Genomic DNA, 27,209 nt, shown 5'->3' on the forward strand with positions numbered 1-27,209 from the left:
CACATTACCGGGATGAGAGCACTGGGGAGACATTCTGGTGGCCAGAACTCTCTCCGAAGGGAGGTATATCCAAGGCAAGGCTTACAGTCGGGACTGTGGGAAGGCAAACGGTTCCCTCTAGAGGCTTGCTACTGTACAAGAGCTCCGGCTCCTTCTGCGATGACTCAGCGAGGGGAAGAGGTTCCATTCCGTCATAATCAGCAGTCCTGAGACCGCACCTCAACCCGCCTCTGCCTTGCATCACAGAATATGTCCTAGCTTTGTGTACGGAAGTGGGCTGGAGTCAAGGGAGCTGGAAACCCCCTTGGGATTCCGCCACAGGGAATGGGTTTATCCCCGGTTCCTTCTCCTCCACAATTCCTGGCTGACTCTCAAGCCAGGGTGAGCCACAGAGCAAATTTCACCGAGGATTCCTCTCTGACTCCTCAATTCTTGCCGTTGGCTTTCGTGGAGTCATAGGATCCTACATTCCTTGGCGGTCTGTTTCATGGGATGACCTCCCTCTCGCATGGCACTAGAGCCAGGGGTCATCCCATGAAACGGATTGCCAAGGAATTTGGGACTGGCAAAAAGGAAGCACTTTTCCACACAACGCATAGTCAACCTATGGGATTCTCCGCCACAAGGTGTGGTGACAAAGTCAAAACAGCCTGGATGGCTTGAAGAAGGGCTTAGGTAAATTCACAGAGGACAGCTCTTTCGATGGCTACTAGTCCGAGGGCGATTGGCCACCTCCAGCCTCATTTAAAATGGCGTTTTAAAATATTGTTTTGAAAGTTTTAAGTTGTTGCGGCGTTTTAAACTTTTTGTTTTGGTTTTAGCTAATGTTTTACTTTCTGTTTATATTTGGTTGTGAGCCGCCCAGAGACGTGGGTTTTGGACGGTGTAAAAATATGCTAGATAAATAAATAGAGATGCCTCTGAATCCCAGTTGCAGGGGAGCAACAACAGGAGAGGGGGCATGCCCTCAGTTCTTGCCTGCAGGCTCCCCGGAGGCAACTGGTGGGCCACTGTGAGCAACATGAGGCTGGAGTGGGTGGGCTTCCTTGAGCCTGATCCAGCAGGGCTGTTCTTAAGGGACCCTGGGTCAGTGTGGGAATCGGCCACGGCATCCCTCACAGATTGGCGTCCAGCCCTGGTGAGAAAAGCTCTACCGAAGGGGAGTCCACCTTAAAGTAGTCCGTTCTGCTGTCAAACAGCTCTTGCAGTTAGGAAATCCCTCCTAACGGCCAGCCTAAATCTGCTTCCTGGTCATTTAAAGCCCTGGGTTCCAGTTCTGCCCTCTCCTCCCCCTAGGCGACAGCCCTTCAAGACTTTTAAGGACAGCTATTACATCTCCCCTTAGCCTTCTTTACCAAGCCTCCCCCCTTAGCCTTTTCTTCTTCAACCGTTCCTCAAAAGAACATAGGAAGCTGCCATATACTGAGTCAGACCCTTGGTCCATCTAGCTCAGCACTGTCTACCCTGACTGGCAGCAGCTCTCCAAGCTCACAGGCAGGAGTCTCTCCCAGCCCTACCTGGAGACACTGCCAGGGATTGAACCAGGGACGTTCTGCATGCAAGCAGATGCTTTCCCACTAAGTTACGGCTCCATTTCCGAAGGGGAATCTCTTACAGCTCTCACATGCAGTCTCCCATCCAAATATAAACCAGGGCAGGCCTGCTCCGCAAAGGGGGCAATTCATGCTCACTTCCACAGCACCAGCACTACAGAAGCAACAAACGATACAGAGTCGACTATGCACGGGCATCACTCAATCGGCCTTTAGGAGGAAACCTGCTTCCCCACTTTCAGCATTCGAGAGATCCAAAGTCTTAAATACCTTGTTGGTCTCGTTGATCAACCAGCCAAAACCTTTCACGCCAAACGCTGCCTCGCTGGCCGAGACATCCAGGCACGTGACCGGCTGGCCGTAGACGGAGTGCAGGACCTTTTCTGGCTCGCCTGCCTTCAGAAGGTAAACCGTTTCTTCGGCAGTCGCTACTGCCATGGGACAGCCCATGGGCCGGGGGACCAGGCAGAGGGCGTTGACCTGCAAGAGAGTGGATGCTTTCAGACACTGCAAGAATACACGCTTTGACCTCCCCAGAGTTCAGTCTTAGCAAACTTTTCACCCTGTCTGCTAACTGGGCAAAGAGGCACCTTTCCAAATGGCGGTCCTCTTGTCTTGTCTTCAGCAGGGGGAGAGCAACTGGCCCTCTCCAACCCCAACACAGCACCCCTCCAGTGGCTGTTGCTGGCGCCTACCTTTGTGTTTCTTTACAGACTGCAAGCCCTTTGCGAGGGATGGCTTTATTTTGCACAAACAAATCCACTCTTCACAATATATAGAGTTAGCAGTAATAGTAAGAGATCACATATTCCAACTCCCACCAAAAGTTTTCAGCTTGTGTTTGCCTTTCCCCCTCCTCTCCCTCCTGGAAGGAAGACTTGAAAAACTCAGAAATCGTTTTTCTAGAGTGCCTCACACATTTAGGCAGGAAGCCTTTACCTGGGATGGGGGCAATTGCTCAGGGTTGTAGAACTTCATCTGCCTGGCATGCAGAAGGTCCCAGGTTCACTACCTGGCAGCATCTCCCAGTAGGCCTGGGAAAGACGCCTGCCTGAAACCTTGGAGAAGCCGCTGCCAGTCTGTGTAGACAATAGTGAGCTAGGTGAACCAAGGGTCTGACTCAGTATATGGAAGCTTCCTATGTTCTTATGATCCGTTAGTATCAATACAACGCCCTTTCCTCTTTGCCTTCTGCCACCCCTGTTAAGAACATACCGATTGCCCTGCGGAATCAGGTCAAGGAGGAGAGAAGACGTCATGCAGATTGAGTTAGATGGGTCAATGGTCTGACTCAGTAGATTACTCATTCCCACTTACCTTCACGAAAGGGTACGGCAGTGGCGGGCTGTCACAGACTGGACAGGACCCTTTCAAACTTTGCAAATCCTAACTCCAATCCTGCTCAGACTTCAACCTTGTCCACACATTACGTCCGTACAATCTGGGTACAGTGTACACAGGTACAGCACTGTACCCAGGTTCTGTTATTCACAAGTTGAGTGCAGGCCGAGGAAGACACTTCCTGTCTGTGCATCTGAGGGGCCTGGATCCAGGTACAGTCATTCACACAGACGCCTGTATGAGTGGGCAGACATCTGGATGCAGGCACCACATCATGCCTGAACAGGGCTATTTGTCAACATCCTGAATTCTGACCCAACCGTCGCTTCCTCCCTTCTCCACTACAGTCATCCCTTGCCAACTGCTAGGATTCCGTTCTGGGAAAACCTCGCCGTTGGCAAATCTGCGGTTGCCGAGGCATTACAGCCTATGGGAAACGGGGTCAGGGGAACCATGACCTCCCCCCCCCCCCCCAAGACCTAAAAATAAAGGAAAAAATACAAGAAAAGAAGAAGCTAAAATATCACCAAAAAAATCCTGTAATATCATCAAGAGTCATCAAGAAGAATAAGCAGATTGAACCTCTAGAAATATTTTGACACACACACACACCCCCCCCCCCCCGCAAATCACTCAAAGGCATTTAAATTGGCAAGGGACAACAAAGTCAGCAAGAGAAATGAGCAGATCAAACCTCTGAAGCTGCCAAATCGCTGAACCCGGCCCAAATCACCATCCGCGGATACTCGGGCCGTGGTTGACAAGACCTGTCACAATTTCCGATTGGCATATACGCAAAAACCGCGGTTGGTGAAACCATGGTTGGCCAGGGATGACTATGTTCCTCTTCTGATCACAGCAAGACTGACTTCTCCTCTCCAGTGCTTCTTTTGCCTGCTTCCTTCACTGGCTGTTCCTCCCTTCCAATCTTTCTGTTTCTCGGGCGTACATTCACAGCCAGCTCCTACGGCAAAGGGTTTCCGTTCTAGAGGCTGGATTTGAGAGAGGGCGACGGACACAGACCAAACCCTCGGGCCTTGGGGCTACGGCAGGGCTGCACAACTTCGGCCTGTTGGACTCCAACTCCCATCACCCCTGGCAACTGGTGGCTGGGGATGATGGCCGCCGTAGTCCAACCACAACGGAAGGGCACAGGCATCAAGGTGTGCTCTGGAAAACCGAGACACTCACCAGCTTCTGGATTTCAAACGTGGCCACCGTCTCCCAGTATCCCTTGTCATTTGCACCCTCCATTTTGACCTGGAAGGCGGACGCGGTTGCTACCATCGCTCCTTCGGCGGAAAGGGCCACCGCTTGTATCTTCTGGTTGTGCTGGAAGCAGTGGATGGGCTCACGGCCAACCAGCAGGCTCCACACCTTCACTGTCCCTGCACAGCAGAAAAGGGCAAACGTGATTTGACTTATTCGTCACACTTTGCCTAAGGAAGACGAAGACGGCGGATATTTAGAGACCGCTTTTCAACAGGAGTTCCCAAAGTCTACAAAGTTGACATAGATATAAATCAATAAAATGGCTCCCTCTCCCCAAAGGGCACACCATCTAAACAAGACACCGAAGAGACACACCAGCCACAGCCACTGGAGGGATGCTGTGCTGGGGACGGATAGGGCCAGTTGCTCTCCCCCAGCTCAATAAAGAGGATCGCCACTGTAAAAAGGTGCCTCTTTGCCCAGTTAGCAGGGGATCACAGCTCATACAATCCAAGGCATTGTACAGCCATTTAAAGCAACAAAACACAACAAAAACAGTATTAAAAATAGATGTAACAGAAGGCTTGGGAAAACAGGTGCGTCTTGAGCAATTCTTTGAAGACAGCCAAAGACGGAGAAGCTCTTATATTGGCAGGGAGCACATTCCAAAACCCTGGGGCAGCCCCAGAGAAGGGTCCCCTGTCACCACTAAGCTCCCTGTCCCCAAAGGGCTCCCAACAATCCAAAAAAAAAGAAACCTAAGATAGACACCAGCAACAGCCACTGGAGGGATGTTGTGCTGGGGATGGATAGGGCCAGTTGCTCCCCCACTGCTCAAACAATCTTTATTATGGTCTAAGACCAGCACAGGTTATAATACAGTACAATGGATAGGGCAATCAGGTTATTATGAAAATGAACGTTACACGCATTACTAAGACTGAGAATGATATTACAGTTAAGATTAAGTGAAGTAGGATCTAAAAAATACAAAATATTTAAAATATACTATGGAGCGCAATCAATTTAAAATATAAGCTATATGAAAAGAAAGCTTGAAGCATGTAATTAACACAGTAAGGCACTCCCCCTGCTCAATAAAGAATCACCACGCTAACAAGGTGCCTCTTTGCCTAGTTAGCAGCCGTGAGGGTATACAGAGTCCAACCAGACAGCTCAGGACTGCCATCCGTGACTACTGAGCTATACTCCCAGCCCCGCTGGAAGCGTCTTCCTAGGAAGCTGGATCAAGCCCCAGCAGTCAGGGCACCCACGCCGGCTTGCAAATGCTTCTCCCTCTTCCCAAAGGAAGCAAAGCAAGCGTGCGGTAATGAAACAGGCCTCCACGCAAAAATTTAAACGGATATTTATGTGCACTCCGGCAAGGATTATTCCGGTGCCCAAAAAGCACTCTCGCGCCGGGAAACCGCGCCGGCAATCTCGAGAGCCGTCTAATGGCCCTCCCTCTGAATCTTTATGCTCTTCATCCTGGGAGCGAAAGCCATCACAGAAGCCATTTTGGTTTTTTATTAGGGAGGCATATTTAAATTAATCTGCCATTTGCCTAAACAATGAGCCCCCGCTCTTCGCGCGCTGCCAGCCAAAACTGCCATTAGGCTCCCATCAAGAAGCAAGCGTCCCAGCGAGAACGGCCCCGGAGGAGTCGTAGGACACTCGGCGCAGGGTTCTTCCAAATTTACTTGGAGACACCACGGTCATTATGTTAATTCTTTGAAAGGTAAATAACTGCAAAGCTGGTTTGGGGGCGGGCGGGGAGGAGATTCACACCCACCATCATCTGCCCAGGCATTAGGAAAATGCGTTAAGGCTCCTCAACGGGCCCTGGGAGTGCCGAAATGCGGCAGGAAACCAGCTGCATACACTTGACCCACAGCTCAAGTGAGTCCCCAAGTCAACAATAAATGCTCCTTGGATGATCTCGAAAAACAACCATTTATATGCCGCTTCTCGACAAAAGTTTCCAAAGCAGTTTACATAGAGAAATAACAAACAAACAAAGAGGGTCCCCTGTCCCTAAAGGGGTCACCATCTCAAAAGAAACCTAAGAGAGAAACCAGCAACAGTCACCGGAAGGGTGCTGTGCTGTGGCCGGAGAGGGCCAGCTGCACTCCTCCTGCTAAATACAGGGAATCGCCATGTTGAAAAGGTGCCTCTTTGCCCAGTTAGCAGGGGTTAGCATCCATCCCCAGCGCTCACATTTCTAGGCTCCCATTCATACGCAACCGGGGGGGGGCCTGCTTAGCTCAGGGGACCATTCAGGCCTGCGACCACCAGACCAGCAAACGCCTGCGGTGCAAACTCAGAACACACGAGGGCAGCAGGTCAAAGCCAACAGGCCCCCCCCCACCCAAAAAAAGTCATGGCCAGGCGCCAGAGCCAGCCCAGCATGGAGCAGATGGAGCCCTGGCATGCCCCCCCCCGCCGGTCCAGCCCCTGCATTAGCAGCATCTGCTCCTTACCCAGCCACCCCTTCCCCGGCTCCCTCTAATGCTCCAGGAAAAGCGTCCTGATTTGATTCATTTCGGTAAGGCAACGTGGAAGGCAATTAGTGGTTCAGAAAAGGGGGGGGGGGAATCAACCTGGAAGGCTGCCAGTGCTGACAATGGGAAACAAGGGCAGGAGGGGGGGGGAGGCCGGCGAGTTGGAATTCAAGCATCACAACTGTGGATTCGCTGCCAAGCCGGGCCAGGTGTGGGCGGAGGGCCGGCAGGGCGGGGGTCAGGGCGGCCTGGCAGAGTTTCCATCTCTGCACGTCTGGCCCCTCTGTGGTGGATGCTGGCAAGGTTATGCAGCGAGCCCAAACAGCACGGACGACCCACCCACCCACCCACCTCCTACGCAGGAGCAGATGCCAGGACACAGAGGCCGAAATGTGCCCCCCCCCGCCCCCGTCGATGGTCCCAGTTGCATGCTGCAGAAGTGGGGGGCATTTCAGCCATTTGGGGGGGCAGGGATAATGCATGACGTCATGATGTTCAGGGGTGGAGGGTGGGGGGAAGACGGTGGCCATCAGCTAGAAGGAATCTAGAGCAGGGAATCTAGAGCAGGCAGGAGTCTCTCTCAGCCCAATCTTGGAGATGCTGCCAGGGAGGGAACTGGGAACCTTCTGCTCTTCCTAGAGTGGCTCCATCTCCTAAGGGGGGGAATATCTTGCAGTGCTCAGACTTCTAGTCTCCCTTTCATATGCAACCAGGGCGGACCCTGCTTAGCTCAGGGGACAAGTCCTGCTTGCTGCCACAAGACCAGCTCTCTCCTCCCTTTACAGCTTGCTCTACATACATTATCACAACCATCTTGTAAGGCAGGGAAGTACTATTATCCCCATACAGTGGCGGGCAGGGAGGGGTTGAGAGAAAAGTAGCTTCCATAACACCATCCACATCAGAACATACATAGGAAGCTGCCATATACTGAGTCAGACCTTTGGTCTATCTAGCTCAGTATTGCTTACCCAGGCTAGCAGCGGCTTCTCCGAGGTTGCAGGCAGGCGTCTCCCTCAGCCCTATCTTGGAGATGCTGCCAGGGAGGGAATTTGAAACCTAGATGCTCTTCCCAGAGCAGCTCCATCCCCTAAGGGAGGAATATCTTACAGTGCTCACACATCAAGTCTCCCACGGAAAAGCAAATCAGAGTAGAACCTGCTTAGCAAAGGGGACAATTCTCTCCCTCTCCATGCACCCCACTCATGGCCTCTAGACTCCAGATTCCCTGAAATGCTTATCTCCATGATTTTTATACACACTGACGATAACTGTAGGGGCTGGAAGCAGAACAGGGAGGGATGAGAACCCGGCCATTCCCCAGAACTCTTTGCTCTACAGACGGCAAAGTTGACAACCTTCAACTTGGCAGGCAGTGAAGACACAGGAAGTGCCTGTTGGTTCCTCTGCGGAGGCTCCCTTGCCGAGGGCATCACGGCTTGAGCTTTGCTGAACTGGGAGAGAACAATGCTGTGTCAACGGATTTGCTGAGAGGGGCTTCAAGGGAGGACGCTGGCAGTGCGACCACCTAACGCTACCAGATGGCTTTGCTGTGTTGACAGCACACAAAGCAAAGCACCACAAGGAAAGAGAGAGCGAGAGCAGAGAAACAGCATTCTGTGGGGGTGGGGGGATAGAGTGGTCGCAATCCATTCGTAATCGAGAGGGAAATGGTTGTTGATCTTCTTCCTTGGTTGGTCAAGGAGCTCCTAGCCTGGATCCCCAGATGATGAGGTCAGTCTACAAATCCCACCATGATGGGACCGTGATGGAGAGCAGGAGAGCTGGTCTGGTGGTCGCCAGCAGGACTGGTCCCCTTAGCTAAGCAGGCTCCACCCTGGTTGCATATGAACGGGAGGCTAGAAGTGTGGACCGCTGTAAGAGATTCCCCTCAGGGGATGGGAAGAGCACCCTGGGAAGAGCATCTACCTGCTTGCATGCAGAAAGCTCCAAGTTCCCTCTCTGGCAGGATCTCCAAGATAGGGCTGGGAGAGACTCCTGCCTGCAACCTTGGAGAAGCTGCTGCCAGTCTGTGTAAACAATACTGAGCTAGATGGACCAAGGGTCTGACTCAGTAGACGGCAGCTTCCCATGTCCCTAAAGGCAGCCAGGCAGGGCAAGATGAGTGCAAAAGGCAGGCAGCCACAGCCTTTTCACCCCCTCTTCCAGTCCCACTACCCCGACCACAACTAGATTCAGGAACGATCTAAATATTCAGACCGGAAGCCTCCACATCTTCTCTCTCCTAAAGGACCGAAGGATGGCCTATTTCAGTGGTCTTGGACAGGGAGACTTGTGGCTTCAAGAGGAGCAGCGCCCGCCATAGCATCACCCGGTGCCTTTGGGCTTCTGTCCTTCAGCTGGCAAGGAGGATGAACTACCCAGGAGGAGTGTTACGAGGGCAACGCAGACTAAAAGCCTTGGAAAGCACTTTGCACATTCAAACATTACGTACATAATCAACACCCAACAAGATCTGGCTGCCCTTTCGGGACACAGCTGCACAAATGGCCATGTTTCCGTTGGACAACAAAAGTCACACACGAGCTTTCTAAAAAGGAATGAGCAAGGAGGGGCCTCTCTGTAGCCCTTACGTAAGAACAGCCCTGCTGGATCAGGCCCCAGGCCCAGCTAGTCCAGGACCCTGGTTCCCACAGGGGCCCACCAGATGCCCTGAGAAGCCACACAACCCGGAGATGAAGACATGCCCGCTCACCTGCAACTGGGATGCACAGGCTTAGGAACATAGGCAGCTGCCGTATACTGAGTCAGACCCTTGGTCTATCTAGCGCAGTATTGTCTACACAGACTGGCAGCGGCTTCTCCAAGGTTGCAGGCAGGAATCTCTCTCAGCCCTGTCTTGGAGATGCTGCCAGGGAGGGAACTTGGGACCTTCTGCTCTTCCCAGAGCAGCTCCATCTCTTAAGGGTCTTACAGTGCTCAAACTTCTAGTCTCCCTTTCATATGCAACCAGGGTGGACGCTCAGAGCATATTACACCTGTTCTGAAAGAGCTGCACTGGCTACCAATTTGTTTCCAGGTCCAATTCAAGGTGCTGGTTTTGACCTTTAAAGCCTTGTCTGAAGGACCGCCTGCTCCCAAGGGTTTCTGCCCACTTGACAAGATCATCGGAGGGAGCTGTGCTCAGCATGCTGATGGTAAGAGAGGCTCGGCTGCCGAGCACACAGGGCCTTCTCAGTCATGGCCCCCAGGCTTTGTGATGCTCTCCTGGCGAGCATCCACTTCTCAGCTTCCACCACAGTTTTAAGAAAACAAGCAAAGACATGTTTCTTCACACAAGCTTTTAAAATGAGATTAGTTGGCGGGTTGTTGGTTGTGTTTTTTTACACAAACCTCTTTACTGCTGCTGCTCTGTTTATGCATAATTGTTTAATAGAGGTTTAGAAAATATTAAATAGAGATTATGTTTATATTTCTATGAATAGCTCTACTTTTTGTATTTTAATGGTGCATTTTTACTATGCAGTATTGTAAACTGCTTTGAGATCATTCTAATGAAAAGTGGTAAATCCATTAAATAATTAAATAAAAATAAAGTAAAAGACCAGCTCTCCGTAGGCACTGATAGACTCATCACCCACGAATGTCCTCGGACCCTGATCTACCCAAATCGGTTCTCCTGGATAGATCTCCATTCAATGTGGATGAGGATGATGAAGAATATTTATACACCACTATTCAGCAAAAGAAAATCTCAAAGTAGTTTGAGGAGGAGGGGGAGGAAGAAGAAGAGGTGGAGGAGGAGGAGGAGGAAGAAGAAGAGGTGGAGGAGGAGGAGGAAGAAGAGGTGGAGGAGGAGGTGGAGGAGGAAGAAGAAGAGGTGGAGGAGGGGGAGGGGGAGGTGGAGGAGGAGGAGGGGGAAGAAGAAGAAGAGGTGGAGGAGGAGGAGGGGGAGGAAGAAGAAGAGGTGGAGGAGGGGGAGGGGGAGGAAGAGGTGGAGGAGGAGGAAGAAGAGGTGGAGGAGGAGGAGGGGGAGGAAGAAGAAGAGGTGGAGGAGGAGGAGGGGGAGGAAGAAGAAGAGGTGGAGGAGGAGGAAGAAGAGGTGGAGGAGGAGGAGGAAGAGGTGGAGGAGGAAGAGGAAGAAGAGGTGGAGGAGGAGGTAGTGTTGGAGGAGGTGAAGGAGAAGGACTGTTGCCACCAGAAAAAAGACATGCAGTCCTTTCACAGGCTGGCCTTTCCCTTGGCTACTCACAAGCAGCTCCGACTTAATTCTGCTGCCTGTTCTCCATGTGTGCAGCAACCCAAGGGAGGCGAGTGGGGAGACGGCGACAAAAGAGAAGCCGAGAAAGACGGCGGGGCAAGGCTGGGACCCATCAAGCAACACCCAGGCTACTCTCCTTCCCCAGAAAGAAAAACAGAGCCAAAGAAGTTGCTTGCTGAAGTCCAGCTTGGCTGGGCCCCTGCCTGGCACCGCTACCCCGAGCGTCCGCCCAGGAGGAATTAAGCCGCCGTTTTAATGGGCAGCGTGTTCCAAGGCCGCCTAATGCACCCAGGGTTATTGGCCAACTTTGCCACATAAAAGCAAGTGTGAGCACACACACGGGGTGTGTGTGTGTGTGCAGAGAGGATTAAAGCCGCTCTCACAAAGAGCCGGGCCCAGCTGCTTCATTTCCAGAGAGCTTTTAAAAAACAATATTCGGGAAGAGTTGCCATTAACTTACCATCCTCGTAAGCCGCGGCGGCCAGCGAGCTGTTTATTCTCACAAAGGAGGCCTGTGGCTGGGCTCCAGGCTCCGCCGCGCCGGGCTCCAGTTCCAGGACAGGGGCGGTGTGGTCCCAGGTGCGCGTATCCCACAGCTTCACATCCCCCGACGTGTATCTGGAAGAGAAAGCGGGGACTCGTTCCAAGCCCTTCGGGAGTCAAGGGAGACCAAGGGCAATGCGGCCCTCCAGTCAGAAAGGAAGGCCAGGCATTTGGGTCGGAGACACCGCTTGCCAGGGTCGTGAAATCTTAGAGTCGGGGGGACCTCAGAGGTCCTATAGTCCAACCCCGTACTCAGTGCGTCAGTGCAGGGATCTGCTACGGCATCCAGCTATCCCGCCTTTGTTTGAAATCCTCCAGTGAAAGAGAGCTCGCAATTGCATGAGGCAGGCTGTTCCACAGGTCCCACAGCTAGGAAATTCTCCTTCGTGTCTAGCCTGAATCTGCTCCCTTAGATTGTAATCAATTCAACCTTACCTTTCTTAGAATTCCAACCCATTGTTGTCGTCCTGCCCCGCAGAAGCACCAACATAGGAACATAGGGAGCTGAAATAATGAGTCAGACCGTTGGTCCATCTAGTTCAGTATTGTCTACACAGACTGGCAGCGGCTTCTCCAAGGCTGCAGGCAGGAGTCTCTCTCAGCCCTCTCTTGGAGAAGCCAGGGAGGGAACGTGGAACCTCGATGCTCTTCCCAGAGCAGCTCCATCCCCTGCAGGGGGAATCTCTTCCAGTGCTCACACTTCTAGTCTCCCATTCAGATGCAACCAGGGCAGACCCTGCTTAGCTAAGGGGACAAGTCATACTTGCTACCCCAAGACCAGCTCTCCTCTTCAAGAGAAGGAATCTGCTCCTTCTTCTACATGGCAGACATTTAAAGACAGCGGTCACATCTCCCCTTTAGTCTTCTCTTCTATGGAGTTGCATGTTTATTACTTTATTTATTTATTTGACATTCTTCTATACCACCCCAAACGTGCATCTCTGGGCGGTTTACAATTAAATCATTTAAAACCACACACTCAGAGTATTAAAAGCTATAAACCTATTAAAAAACCTGGATGGATAAATATGTCTTCAGTGCCTTTTTCAAAGTTGCCAGAGATGGGGAGGCTCTTATTTCAACAGGGAGCGTGTGCCAAAGCCCAGGGGCAGCAATCGAGAAGGCCCATCCCCGAGTAGAACCGCCAGACGACCTGGTGGCAACCACAGATGAATCTCTCCAGATGATCTTAACGGGCGATTGGGCTCATGGTGAAGAAGAGGTTAGAGCTGGAAGGGACCCTGGCAGGTCTTCTAATCCGACCACCCGCTTAGGGCAGGAACCTGTGGCAACGTCCCTGAGCGGCGGCCTTTTCCAAGCCTCTGCTTGGAAACCCCCAGCGAAGGGAAGCCCATCTGCTTGACATCTTGGAGAAACGCTACCAGTCAGAGCAGGCAGTGCTGAGCTGGAAGGACCAACAACTGGACTCAGTATAAGGCAGCTTCTTATGTGAAGGTTCCCTGTCTGAGATGGTCTCCGGTTAGAGGTCATGACAGGCAGGTCAGCTTAGGAAATAACGCCTCGTCTCCAAAGGAAACGTTGGGTGTTACATGGAAGTACTGAAGGGAGAGAGGGAAAGGCACAAGTCACTCACACATCTCATGTGCCTTTAGATCAGGCCTGCTCAACTTAGGCCCCCCAGCTGTTTTTGGACTACAACTCCCATAATCCCCAGTCACAGTGGACAATAGCCAGGAATTATGGGAGTTGTAGGCCAACATCTGCAGGAGGGCCGAAGTTGAGCAGCCCTGCTTTCGATCAAGCATCTCTCCCTGCAAGGTGCTTCCGGTTTTGCCTAGGAGAACAGAAAACAGGTGTGGAAGTGACTCACGCACCCAAGCTGCATTCCGAGGGCAGGCCTCTCTGCATAAGAACAGCCCTGCTGGATCAGGCCCAAGGAGGCCCATCTAGTCCAGCATCCTGTTTCCCACAGTGGCCCAACAGGTGCCTCTGAGAAGCCCACAGGCAAGAGGTGAGGGCATGCCCTCTCTCCTGCTCTTGCTCCCCTGCAACTGGTATTGAGAGGTGGCCAATGACCTCCAGACTAGTAGCCCTTGATAGGCCATGCATCCACGAATGTGTCTCAGCCCCTCTCAAAGCCATTCAAGCTGGTGTCCATTGCCACGTCCCATGGCTACAAACCTCCCACCTGGTTTGGCTCAGAATGCGGATGACAGCTGAGAATGCGGATGAGATCTACGGTAGTAATGAAAGTCAAAGAGCAAAGTGGAAAAAATGGGACTACTCAACGTAAAGAGGACTAAACTAATGACCGCGGGTACAGCCACCAGCCTCAGAATTGACAATGAAGACACTGAACTGGTGGATAGCTTCTGCCTTTTAGGGTCGACTGTCAACAGTAAAAGATTCAGCAGTCAAGAAATACGCCGCAGACTAGCACTTGGTAGGGTTGCCATGAAGACCTTGGGAAGGATATTTAGATGCCGTGACGTGTCTCCACCTATAAAGATTAGAATTGTTCAGAGAATGGTTTTTCCCGTGACACTCTATGGATGCCAAAGCTGGGCTTTGAAGAAGCAAGATAGAAAAAGTATTGACACTTTTGAACTTGGGTGCTGGAGAAGACTTTTGAAGAGACCAGGAAAACAACAAAGAAAACAAACCAATGGATCATCTAATGCAGGGTTTCTCAATGTTGGGTCTCCAGATGTTATTGGACTTCAATTCCCATAATCCCCTGCCCCAGTGACCTTTGGTTGGGGTTTATGGGAGCTGAAGTCCAATAACATCTGGGGACCCAATGTTGAGAATCCCTGATCTAATGGATCATCAACCAATGGAACAATCCATCCAGAATGTTCACTCGAGGCACAAATGACCAGGCTCAAACTATCCTACTTCGGACACATTATGCGAAGATCCAGCTCCCTTGAGAAGTCCATCATGCTGGGAAAAGCTGAAGGAAAGAGAAGACGATGACAACCAGCAGCAAGGTGGATGGACTCGATGACGACAGCCATGAATGCACCACTGAGAGACCTTCAAGGCCAAGCGGAAGACAGATCATCCTGGATAGAATCTGTCTATGTGGTCGCTAAGAGTCGACACCGACTTGACGGCACTTCGTCAATCAATCATAAAACAAGGAATTGTACAATGGCCTAAATAACAGCAACCTCTCTTGCCTGCCAGTTTCTTAAGCCCGTTTCACAGGACTGGGAGCGGAAGGCGGAACGTAACAAAGGCTGTGTGGAGGGTGCCAGGCCAGCTCTGCGGCAGGCGGAGTGGAGTTGGGCGCTGTCCCAACCAAGTGGTGCTGAAGAGGCTGGCAACTTCCCGGCTACAAAAAAAAAAAAAAAAAAAAAAAACAACCCACCCCAAAAAACATTGGAAAGCCACAGAAAGTTTGGCCAGCGAAGCCAAAATCAATCTCTCTCCAGAGCCCCAGATGTCCTTATCATTGCCTAATGACAATGCGACTCAGCCAATTAAGACTCAGCGATCACTGTTGCAGTGTGCGGGAGCCTTTGGCCCCTAGTGTTGATGGCTGTCTAATTAGCGTTTGCGCAAAGTACAACTGCAAGTTCTGCACGCAAGCTGACAAACACACATGCAAAATAAAGCCGTCAGGAAGAGGATTCACTCCTTCAGCCTTTTCGCTGGGTGCCAGCACGGGTGCGGTCTTCTGTGGGTTTCTCGCGGCGGGAAGGAGAGGGCATATACTCCAGAACAGACAAACGGGTTCCTTGGCTGGTTGAGAAGAGAGGCAGGAGGAACTGGCGTATCGTTCTTCGGCCTGCCAACTAGCACCCTCACAAGTTAAAAAGCAGCTAACTAGTGATAGGGGGGCTTGTGACAGGGTCACCCCATGAAATGGATTGCCAGGAAATTTAGGACCAAGAGGACTTTTCCACACCACACACAGGGAACATAGGAAGCTGCCATATACTGAGTCACACCACTGGTCGATCTAGCTCAGTATTGTCTTCACAGACTGGCAGCGGCTTCTCCAAGGTTGCAGGCAGGAATCTCTCTCAGCTCTGTCTTGGAGACGCTGCCAAGGAGGGAACTTGGAACCTTCTGATGCTCTTCCCAGAGCGGCTCCATCCCCTAAGGGGAATACCTTACAGTGCTCACACATCTAGTCTCCCATTCATTTGTAACCAGGGTAGACCCTGCTTAGCTAAGGGGACAAGTCATGCTTGCTGCCACAAGACCAGCTCTCCTCCCATACATCATCTATGGAATTCTCTGCCATGGGATGTGGTGATGGCCACCAGCTTGGATGGATTTAAAAGGGGCTTAAACAAATTTGTGGAGGACAAACCCTGGTTGCATATGAATGGGAGACTTGATGTGTGAGCACTGGAAGAGATTCCCCTCAGGGGATGAAGCCGCTCTGGGAAGAGCAGAAGGTTTCAAGTTCCGTCCCTGGCTTCTCCAAGATAGGGCTGAGAGAGAGTCTTGCCTGCAACCTTGAAGAAGCCGCTGCCAGTCTGTGAAGACAATACTGAGCTAGATAGACCAATGGTCTGACTCAGTATATGGCAGTTTCCTATGTTCCTATGGCTGTTAGTGTTGACGGTTTATGGGCTGCCTCCAGGTTTCGTGTTTGTCTGTGTGCTGGGAGTTCTGTCCACTGCAGTTTTCCAGTGCACGGAAACATAGGAAGCTGCCACATACTGAGTCAAACCATCAGTCCCTCTAGCTTAGTAATGTCTACACTGACTGGCAGTGGCTTCTCCAAGGTTTCAAACACTTGAAATGCCAGGGAGGGGACTTGGAACCTTCCGCATGCAAGCAGGCAGGTGCTCTTCCCAGAGTAGCCCGATAGCTTTCAATGCTCACACATTAATTCTCCCATTCCAATGCAAACCAGGGCAGACCCTGCTTAGCAAAGGGGACCATGCATGCTTGCTCCCACCAGACCAGCTCTCCTCCTCCTCCTCGAGGGCCCAGGGGATTTCTCGGGCTAAAAGCACACCGGGCGACAGCTACGGGTAAACCAATCTCTTAATGGTCAGGCCGGGAGGAGCGAGGGAACCCGAGCAGAAAGCCGGGGCTCACCTTTCTCTCAGTGGGCTCACCTGAGTGGCTCCCTTTCACTAGGCAGTGGTGGGAGGGGATCCACTTGTCACTCGGGGCAATTCAACCCCCTCGTCCATCCGGTAACCTGACCTGACTGAACCGCTGATGTCATCTGTTTTCGCTGCCAAGAAAGGTGACCTGTAAAATGAGGGGGTCGGGGCCGGGATGACCCAGTCTGTGCACCAGAGTGCACGGAAGAGAACTACTTTTAGCAAAAGAGGAATGATGGACAGGTCTAAAGCCAAGATCCGAAGCTCTGGAGGTTTACTTCACGCAGAAGTTGGTTGATATAGTAAGATCCCCTTGGGAACTCTGAATTTTAATCCCTCTTAAATCAGCATTTTCCAAGCCTCCAATAGTGGAGACACTTAAATGTTGTTAGCAACAACTTCCATCATTCTCCGCTGCAATGGCCTTTGGCTGGGGATGATGGGAGTTGTAGTCAACACCACCTGGGAATCCCTGATAGAGAGAATACGGATTTCTACCCTGCCTCTTCCATGGAGCTCGGGGTGACAGACAGAGTTCCCTGGAAGTCTCCCATCCAGCTACTAAATAAATGACCAGACCTAGAACTACAACTACTACACTTCAGCAAGTAGGGATATGGAAGTATTGTTTTGCCTCTGAAGAATACCCGGAGACCAGCTCAGACAAAATACAGTGGCCCGGGTCTTATCCACAGTGCCTGATGGGGCATATTGCTCCCATTCTAAAAGAACACACTGGGCGGAGATTTGTTTCTGGGGGGAAACAATCCAAGGAGAATCCAAAATGAATATATCTGGATCTCGGGATTGTATAGATAATAAATAATATTACATGCAGTTCATAAATACACAGAGACATATATATCTTCCACATCTAAGACTACAGAAAGTGATTTAACAAAGCTACTGCTGGCGCAGATTTTAAAATATGTATTTAAATTTGATTCAAGGCCTTTTAAGACCCCCGTTTAGAATTTTGCAAGTAGCCAAGTTCTATTCAGAAGAGGGGAAGGAAGGCAATCTTGGGGTAGTCGCCAGAAGCGATCTCCAAATGTCTTGGTCAATCCAGGAGTCCTGTAGACAGATGCTCGCTCGCTCGCTCGAAGCTACAACCCCAACCTCAATAGTTTCCCCCAGCCCAACTGGGGTCTGAACCTGGAACCATCTGCAGGCAGAACAGATTTTCTCTCTCTCTCTCTAAGCTACAACTCCATCAGCAAGACAGGAGCCCTGCCCAGCCCTGCCTGGGTGGGGGGGGGACCCCATAAGCTGCCCTTAACTAAACTACTGAAAGGCCCCCACAGAGGGTCCTGAGGGGCCTTAGAATATTGAAAGACCCCGGCACATTCACTGGCAGTGATGAATTTAGAAGCCAATGGTTGGTGGCATTCAGTAAGTGCTGCCGTAAACAGAGTCAGACCCTTGGTCCAGCTAGCCCCGGCTTGCTTACTCTGACTGGCAGCAGCTCTGCGGGGTCTAAGGCAGAGGACTTTCCAAAGCAGTCCCGCTACCCGAGATCCACCTACCCAGGCAGAGTAAACAATCCTGATCTAGACGGACCACGGTCTTACTCTCTTTAAGGCCGCTTGTCCATCTCCACCTATCCACCTCTCTTCCCACTTTTCTGCTCAGGGATCGAATGCATGCAGGTCTCCGTTTCGATCGGCCCCTCTTGGGACTGAACCTGCCTGCAGAACCGACGCCCTGCCCACGGAGCCCCGGCCTAGAGACTGTGCATTTCAGGCCACCGAGACACAGGACAAATACATAGACAAATGCCAAGGGAGACAGTCGGAGAGGGGCCCTTGAAGATGGCCCCAGCGGAGGGGGAAAAAACAAACTTCCAAGCCTGCCCCCCTCACCATTTCACTGAACCGGGAGATGGCAAGATTCGCCGATTGATTGATGGCAACTTGAGCCGAGCGGCCGAGAGCTCTCCTCTCCAAAGGGCCTCGTGCCGATGGCTTGACATCAGCGAACCCAAGCAGGCAGGCGCGTGCTTATCAATAACACTCTGCGCGCGGCGGTTACGATGCTTGTTTTCTGGGTCAGACCTTGGATTCCTTTCCATTCGAGACCGCTGTGTTTGTGGTTACCTCATTCCCAATCAATGCCGCACGCAACCAGCCCCTCGACAATGGCGCGCCTCGGATGAGCGGCTCCGAGCGACACGAGCCCTCTCCGCGTGCGCCGGGGGCTTCAAAAGCCATACAAAGCCGCCCCCCCCGCCCAGCGCGCTTAGTAAATGCAAAGTGGAGCTGCAAAATGGAGCCCTCTCAAGGACACCCGGCATTGTGGAATTAGCAGGCGCCAGGGAAATAATCTGCAGATGGGCGCTCAAGTTGTTCTTTTATTCCCGGTTTGAAGTCTCAATTCGCTCCTGCCGTAAGCAGCTCGGCTCGGGGGCGCCGATAAAAGGTCTGCTTTGGGGTGGGGACCTGTTTCGCCTTCCTCGGGCTGCCCCCCACCAGATCTCTCCCACCTGCAGAAAGTGGGTCTCTCTCTCTCTCTCTCCCCCCCCCCCACAATAATTCATTGCCGAAGAGACACAATCGCTTACTTGTTGATATGCATACGGTTGCCAAGAGAGAAGGACAGCCAGCCGATGGAACAGAGCAATGATGTGGATATTCGTTTTAACATTTGCAAGAAAATTAAGAGGGGTCACCACTTGGAGACAGAAACGGAGACCCGCATGCCTTCTCTCTCGGAGCAGAAAGGAGGAAAGCAAGCTGTCCACCTTCCTTGCTTACTCTCTGCCTTAAGGAGAGGAAGGCCCTTGGTCCGTCTAGAGAAGGACTGTTTACTCTGACGGGATAGGTGGAACTCAGGAAGCGGGGCTGGCTGGGAAAGACCTGTGCCTCAGAGCTGCTGCCGGTCAGAGTAAACAACCCCGGAGCTAGACGGACCAAGGGTCTGACTCTGTTTCCGGCAGCACTTCCTGGATATCACCAGCCACTGGACCCTATAAGGGATGTGGTTTGTGTTTTTTCGAGCGTCACCAGTGCACCGCGGAGTGCAGCCGCCTTGCCTGGGGGATCCCCCAAACAGCAACACTCCTCACGACAACAAACAGAGATAAAATAAGAGAAGCTTGTTTCTGATCACAGCCACTTTCCTAGGGGTGTGTGTGTGTGTGTGTGTGTGTGTGTGTGTGTGTGTGTGTGTGTGTACAATAAGGCTGTTTGGCAATACACCTAGAGGCCTCTCCTGCCATTACGGAGTGCTATAATTAGCCCTGCTAATTCTCTAAGCTCAAGCATACCTGTGCAGTCACTTCTTCCCTTCTTGCTGTATACAACTGGTGATGTTGTTTTCTAAAACTCCGATTAGGTCATTTTTACTCCACGTGATACTTTCTTGGTTCGGTGGCAACAACAGCTCCTGAAGGACAAGCATCCAAACAAAGAGAGCTGGAGGAATGAAGCCAGCCTCCGTGACACTCGCCACAGAAACATGGAGGATAAACCCATCAGGGGCTCTGAGCCAAGGTGGCCAAACCGAGCCTCCGGGCTCAGAGGCAGCACCCCTTTCCACAGCCAGGTGCTCAAGACAGAGGACTGCTGCCCTCACACCTCGTTTGTGAGTTTTCTGCAGACATCCGGCTGTTCACAGAAACGGGATGCTGGTCCCTTCGTTCATGCTGTGTTTTTAATCACTGATGTTTGGGGATTCTGGGTAACTCAACAGCGGCTTGGGGAGGAGAGCTGGTCTTCTGGCAGCATGCAAGGATGGTCCCCTTTGCTAAGCAAGGTCTGCCTTGGTTTGCATTCAGATGGGTGATGACATGCGAGCGCTGCAGGACGTGCCCCTGAGGGGAAGGGGCTGCACAGGTATGCCCAGCAGATGCTCCGGCCCCAGCCCCGATATTCTTGCCCTTTGCCTTCGCTTCTTGCTCGCTTGAGGAATTTGAGAGTTATCTGCTCGGCAATCTCCTTATTACAGGGAAATTAGGACCAGCGAAAGGAAGCACTTTTTCACACAGCACGTGGATGAATCTATGGAATTCTCTGCCGCGGGATGTGATGAAGGCCACTAGCTTGGATGGCTTTGAGCGAGGCTTAGACACATTCATGGAGGACAGGAGGTCTATTAACGGCTACTAGTCGGAGGGCTATAGGCCACCTCCAGCCTCAGAGGCGGGATGCCTCTCAATCACAGTAGCAGGGGAGCAACAGCAGCAGGAGAGAGGGCATGCACAGACCTCTTGCCTGTGGACTTCCCAGCGGCATCTGGTGGGCCACTGTGGGAAACAGGATGCTGGACTAGGCAGGTCTTGGGCCTGATCCAGCAGGGCTGTTCTTATGTCCACTTGTTCTCATGCTTATTTTGCAGCCCTGTGATGACCTCCGTCTCTGATTTTATGCATCCCAGTAGCGGGGCCAGGCCAGCGGCGGCCCCACTCGCCCCGCCCCCTATGTCTGATTTCAGACGCGGGCGTTAGCCACTCCCCGGCATCTGACGTCAGATGCAGGGGGCATGGTCTGGCTCCCCAACGGGCCCACGTAGGAGTTAGATCCAGGCCAGCGAATGTTGGCCTTGAAGGCAGGGAGAGCCTCTACTGGCCATGGCCCCAATCAGGGGCTAGCTCTGTGTTCGCAGTGCGGCAAGAAGCAGCTCCTGGCCACACTGTGAGTGCAGCACTGGCCATTTAACTCCCAAACAGGGCCGCGTGGCCCCACTTGGGAGCTAAACCAGCCCCCCAACCCACACATCTGACGTCAGATGCGGGGGGTGGGGTTTGTCGGGGCCACAAGGCGCGGCCCCTGAGGGCTGGCGGCCCGGGTTCTTTGAACCTGGTCACCCAATAGTGGCTACGCCCGATGCATCCCACTCAACGCTGGAGAAATCCCTGAGGATGAAGTCCAGAGTGGTGTCAGGATGAACTTTGCCAGATGAGCAAAATGTGCAGAACTCACACGTGCCAAGCAGTTGTGGAACCCGTGCATGGCGCCTGCCAGCACGGCTTCTTTTCACAGATCAATAGTTCTCCAGCGAGACTGGAGAGACACCAACTTCCGCCAGACTGGGGTCAAGCACGCACCTGGATCCCCAACTGACAATACCTAAGAAAGGCTCACGGCAGCTGCAACTGGATGCAATGTTGGGAGGAGGAGAAAATTAAAACCTTTGAAAAAGCACAGTCAATACCAACTTCGCTTTTAGCTGGAGACAATCAATTCGCAACATCTCATCCCGCAAAAAGAACAAAAAAGGAAAATGGAAAAGAAAGAAAGAACAGTGCTCTCTTCCTCTCTCTGCCACTCAAAGGATCCAGCATTAATGGGGTAGGGGGGATATATATAGAGAGAGAGAGAGATAGATAGATATAGATATATAGATATAGATATAAAATAAAATAACAGACAATTGACTCTAATCCTACTCTACAAAAACGTTATCATTAAAATGAAGTGTTGGCCGTAAAATGCCATACATTGATTTATGGCAGAGCGGAGCCAATTTCACAGCTCGTATGACATCACCACTTTTATTTGCTGCCGCAGCTTCTGAGGGGGCCAAGAGGCTGCGAAAGCGGGAGGAAAAATCTCTCAGACCTCTGCTTAATACGCTGCATGTACTGGGCCAGATGAGGGTAAGAGGATTAGCGATCATCAGGGGACATCCATTCTCGAAAACCTCTGTGTTTTTTAGAGAAGAAACAGGGTTAATAAGGTTCATGGCACTAGAAGACCTGCAGGAATAAACCTTTTAAACTTTGCATTGCAGATAAAGCAATTGAGGTGATAAATAGAACGGATGTATTGTCATGGGAGCAAAGAAATGTCCCTGGGGGACTCTGAAAGAGCAGTGCAAGGGAGATATCTAAAACCACAGTATAAATGCTGCTACAGGAATACAGGGAACTAGGCATCATTTGCCTTTAACTACCATCATGGCTACATGCATCTTATATCCATTTCAAAAAGAGGTGGAAATGTTATGATCCTTATGAATGTGAAACCAGAGCAGCTGCAGGTGAGAGGGAGATACTGGCAGACTCAGGATAACCTGCAGATATATCGGTTTTACAAAACCTGATTTGGGGGGGGGGGGGAGGATGTAAGGAGGCTTAAACAAAAAACAAAAACATACCACCCCAAACTGCTCCAACGTAACTCAAAGGAACAGAATGTTCATGGAGCACAATTAACAGACAAGTGGGTGGGCGGGGGCTAAGGGAACTCAGTGGCAAGCAGGGGAAAGGAGGGCTTGGACAAAAAGAGCAGGAAATGTCTCAGGCTGAAGAACACTCCCTCAAGACAGTCACAACCCCTTCTGCTACTGAGGAGGAAAGGTGTCTAAAATGCTTTATTTTTCTCATATTTTACGGTTTGGCAGGAAATCGTCACAGTCAAACACCCAAATCCAAGGATAGGCCAAATATACCAAACCACGCGCTCAAATTCAAAGAGCTATAATCGCGAACATTTCAAATCCCACCAAGCCAGGTTCCGATTTTCCTGGAGTCAACCTTGCAAAAACAAACCCCGAAATATTCCAAATCCCCAGACCGCAGCAGCAGCAGCAGCATCTTAGGCAACTGGCTAACTTTCTCCAGCCCTGAGAAGATCTTTCAACACAATCTCATAAACCACCAACACCCTTTTGCAGAAGCAATGCCCCATTTATTTATTTTTTTAAAGGCACAGGTTACATCCCACAATCAATGGGTCAATCCAGTGTTTCTCAACCACCGGTCCCTGGACCGCTGCCGGTCCCCGAAGGGCTGAGTGCCGGTCCCTGACTGGGAGTCAACACCCCCCCCCCAACTGAAATCAAGGCACTCACTTCCTCAATTTTGCACATGGCATGGAAGAGGAAGAGTATCACGGAAGCATGGGACCCTTCTTGTGCCTTGCCTCCATGTGCTGCTGAGATCTTCCTACAGCTATCTTATTCCCTATCTTTACAGCTTCAAACTATGCGGTGCAGGGGCATGGAGGAAAAGGTATGGCAGTGGGCGCCACTTGAAGGGCTGCTGGTTCTTGCATGCTCATTGTTTGCAGCCAAAGGTTGGTTGATTGAAACCCAGCTGCCTGTTGTGGTCGAGGCGCCTTGAGAGGGAACGCTGTTTCCCTCTTGCATCAGTGGGGCTTGCTTGTATGTTGTTTTCATTGGCCCCATGTAGCTTTTGAATTTTTCTAATGGCCCAACATCCCCTCTCCACTGAGTAATCAGAAGCACCTCCACCACCACCCCGCACATACTGAAGACATACTGGAGACAAATTTGTTCACCCAGGCTTTTAGATTCAGGGGTTCTCAACCTTGGGTACCCAGACGTTGGTGGACTTCTACTCCCATAATCCCCAGCCATAATGGCCAAATGCCATTGTTGTTGGGGGTTATGGGAGTTTAACTGAGGGACCCAAGGTTAAGAACCCCTAATATTCCATGTTTGCAAAAGATTCCAAATTTAATTATTTTAATGCTTATATTATTTTCATTCTAAACTGCCCAGAGATACAAGTTTGGGGCAGTATAGAAGTCAGATAGATAGATAGACAGACTTGAAACCCCTTTACTAACTGCTGGTCCGGGAAACTGCGCATGAAGAATGTAGCGGTCCTTGAAACTCTGCACGAAGAATTTAGCGGTCCTTGACTCCAAAAAGTTTGAGAAACACTGGGTCAATCAACGCTTTCAGCTCTAATATAGTTAGATAATTCAGGGACGCTTTCCCTGATCCAGGCTCCTGTTTCCCTTTTATGTCCTCATGCCAAGTCTTCTCCTTTGCATTTAGAAGCTGGCATTTTCAGCCTCCTTAATAATGCAGACCACAATCCAGTTAGGATCAAGCAGATGTGGGCCAGTTTTCATGGAATTCCATACATGCAAAACGTGCACTCCAGCACAGAGCGACACCCTCGAAAGCTTACTATGTCCTCAGGCTGCGCACCATCTAACTATCTATCCTTCGGACAAATTTCCTTTTGATGGCCCTCACTTTTCATCTCAGCTCTGGAACATCGGATCGGGAGCGACAGTGAGGCTTGAGGGGGGACGAAGAGGCCTCGGTTAGAGTAACTGCTTGGAAGGTGGGCATCTCCCAACAAGGAAGAAAGCCCGGGAGAATCAAGTCCTTGTGGTCCTATCCAGAGGGAGGGGCAGCGATAACTGGTCAACAGCCTATCGAGGAGAAGGGGAGGGGTGTGTGAGAGTTTAGTCAGAACCAGGGGGCCATCCCATGAAATGGATTGCCAGGCAATTTAGGACCAACCAATGGAGGTACTTTTTCACACAACGCATCATCGACTTGTGGAATTCTCTGCCACAAGATGTGGTGACAGCCAACAACCTGGATGGCTTGAAGAGGGGCTTGGATCACTTCATGGAGGAGAGGTCTATTGACGGCTACTAATTGGAGGACTGTAGGCCACCTCCAGCCTCCAAGGCAGGATGCCTCTGAGTCCCAGTTGCAGGGGAGTCACAGCAGGAGATGAGCGGGCCGGCCCCTTTCAACTCCTGCCTGGAGGCTTCCAGAGGCACCTGGGGGGCCAACTCCGAAGCCTCCAGGGAAGGACTGAACATACAAACAGCCCTGCTGTGAAGCAGGATGCTAGACTAGATGGGCTTCCTTGGGCCTGATCCAGCAGGGCTGTTCGTATGTTCAGTCCTTCCCTGGAGGCTTCGGAGTTGGCCCCCCAGGTGCCTCTGGAAGCCTACAGGCAGGACTTGAGGCTCCCGGAGGCTTCGGAGTGAGGGCTGATCAGCGACTACTGCAAGGAAAGGGGAGACTAAACCACCTTGGGTTGGGAATCAATGGCAAGTCCCTTCCCTGGAAGTAAGCAGGAAGGACAGGGACCAGTTTAGCCAGACAGGTCAAGGAATTGGATCTGAATTGGTTCTTGTAGTTCTGGGGAAGGGTTCGACTGCAATGGAAGCAGCGATTGCGACACCTCTATTGTTTTCCTGATCATCCAGTTGTTAGGAAATCCTTGTTGTTGTTGTTGTTGTTGTTGTACAGTGCCACACCTTGCTGGGTCCTGCCCAAGCCACATGCCCCTGAAGGCCTAAGACTGCTCAAGCCTTTCTTGTAGGGAGGGGTTTTCCACTTTACTCTCCCCGAATATTCCCTCGGAAGGGTGGTGGCCGCCTACCCAGGACTCCTCACAGCTAGTGGAGGGATTCTCTATTCTTCCCCGCTCTTCACACTTACAGGAACACAGGAAGCTGCCTTCTAGCGAATCAGACCCTGGGCCCATCTAGCTCAGTACCTCTGCTAACTCAGTAAAGAGGCAACTTTTAAAAGTGGTGATTCTCTTATATTTAGCAGGGGGTGAGCAACTGGCCCTCTCCATCCCCAGCACAGCATCCCTCCAGTGGCTGTTGCTGGCATCTGCCTTATGTTTCTTTTTAGACTTTGAGCCCTTTGAGGACAGGAGACCAACTGATGTATGTATTATTTATTTTCCCATGCAAACCGTTTTGAGAACTTTGGTTGAAGAGCAGAATATAAAAATCCGTCGTAGTATTGTTTACCCAGACTGGCAGCGGCTTTTCCAAGGCTGCTGGCAGGAGTTTCTCCCAGCACGGTTCTCTTTAAGGGGTGCGCGTGTGCACACGCTCACGAGTTTCTGGATGTCCGCTCAGTTCATTTTAGATCCCGCTCAGGTTGAGCCAGGAAGGCCCCACTCTGAATGCATGTGTGCACACACACTGCCTTGATACTGCCACCCAGAACAAAACTTATTCTGCACAGAGATGAAAAAAATTAGAAGGACCACTGTCTCCCAGCCCTATCTGGAGATGCCAGGGAGGGAACTTGGGACCTTCTGCACGCAGGTATGTAGATGCTCTTCCACTGAGCTATGGCCCCATCCCCTAAGGGGGGTATCTTACAGGGCTCACACATGTTGTCTCCCATCCAAGTGCAAACCAGGGTGGACCCTGCTTAGCAAAGGGTGCTGCTGCTGCTGCTGCTGCTGGATATTCAATTCGAGTGAGCCCTAAAAGTGGCAGGGTTTAAACCCGGAGCTCATTTCCCCCCTAATGCACTGTATTTTGCCCTTGGTCTACCAAGGAATCCAACTGGAAAGAAGCCCACCTCTCCAAGTCGCCTCGGTGAGGCTGTCAGTTCAGTCCCATTTGTGTCATCTGGGCCACAAGCAGCTGCTGTATGCAGTCAGGCTACCGAAGAGGGACCGGCGAGAGCGATAGAGGCAGCGCTCAACGTGCAACTCCAGCATGCTTACCCAGCCACGACCACTCCGTCGCAGGAATGCACATCACACAGGACTTTCCCCAGTTCGTACTGCAGCTGGCTCACAGCACCTATGCGATTCTGCACGGAGGGACGGGAAGACAGGGGTCAGATCTGTCCAGCCGGCCAGGAGGCCCTACAGCCCCACTGCCCCCTCCCTGGAGAGGCCACGCTGGCATGCAGGAGGTCCCTCATTCTACACCTGGAATCTCTGGTTAGGAGGCTCTCGGGCGGCAGGTGCTGGGGAAAGAGCACCGGAAGCTGCCTCCAACTGAGTCAGACCCTTGGTCCATCTAGTTCAGTATTGTCGACCCAGACTGGCAGTGGCTTCTCCGGGGTTGCAGGCAGGAGTCTCTCTCAGCCTTATCTTGGAGACGCTGCCAGGGAGGGAACTCGGGACCTCCTACGTGCAAGCGTGCAGGTGCTCTTCCCAGAGCCACCCCTAAGGGGAACATCTCACAGTGCTCACACATGAGGCCTCCCATTCAAATGCAAACCAGGGCGGACCCTGCTTAGCAACAAGGACCATTCATGCTTGCCACTCCAAAACCAGCTCTCCTCCGCCTCCTGCCCGAGATCCCGGAGAACCCCT

General features: G+C 51.6%; 1 protein-coding gene across 1 annotated transcript in view; it reads right to left on the reverse strand.

Moving 5' to 3' along the window:
- Nucleotides 1-27,209, reverse strand: part of FBXW8 (F-box and WD repeat domain containing 8) — a 57,165-nt gene that overhangs the window by 20,814 nt on the left and 9,142 nt on the right. Inside the window, exons 4-7 of the mRNA XM_053279832.1 lie at nt 26,610-26,698; nt 11,290-11,447; nt 4,086-4,282; nt 1,824-2,033 (exon numbers count right to left, since the gene is read on the reverse strand). Of these exons, the coding sequence (XP_053135807.1) occupies nt 1,824-2,033; nt 4,086-4,282; nt 11,290-11,447; nt 26,610-26,698 (654 nt within the window). The remainder of the gene's footprint in view (nt 1-1,823; nt 2,034-4,085; nt 4,283-11,289; nt 11,448-26,609; nt 26,699-27,209) is intronic.

Source organism: Hemicordylus capensis, chromosome 15 (genome assembly GCF_027244095.1).
Source record: "Hemicordylus capensis ecotype Gifberg chromosome 15, rHemCap1.1.pri, whole genome shotgun sequence".
NCBI classification, from domain to species: domain Eukaryota; kingdom Metazoa; phylum Chordata; class Lepidosauria; order Squamata; family Cordylidae; genus Hemicordylus; species Hemicordylus capensis.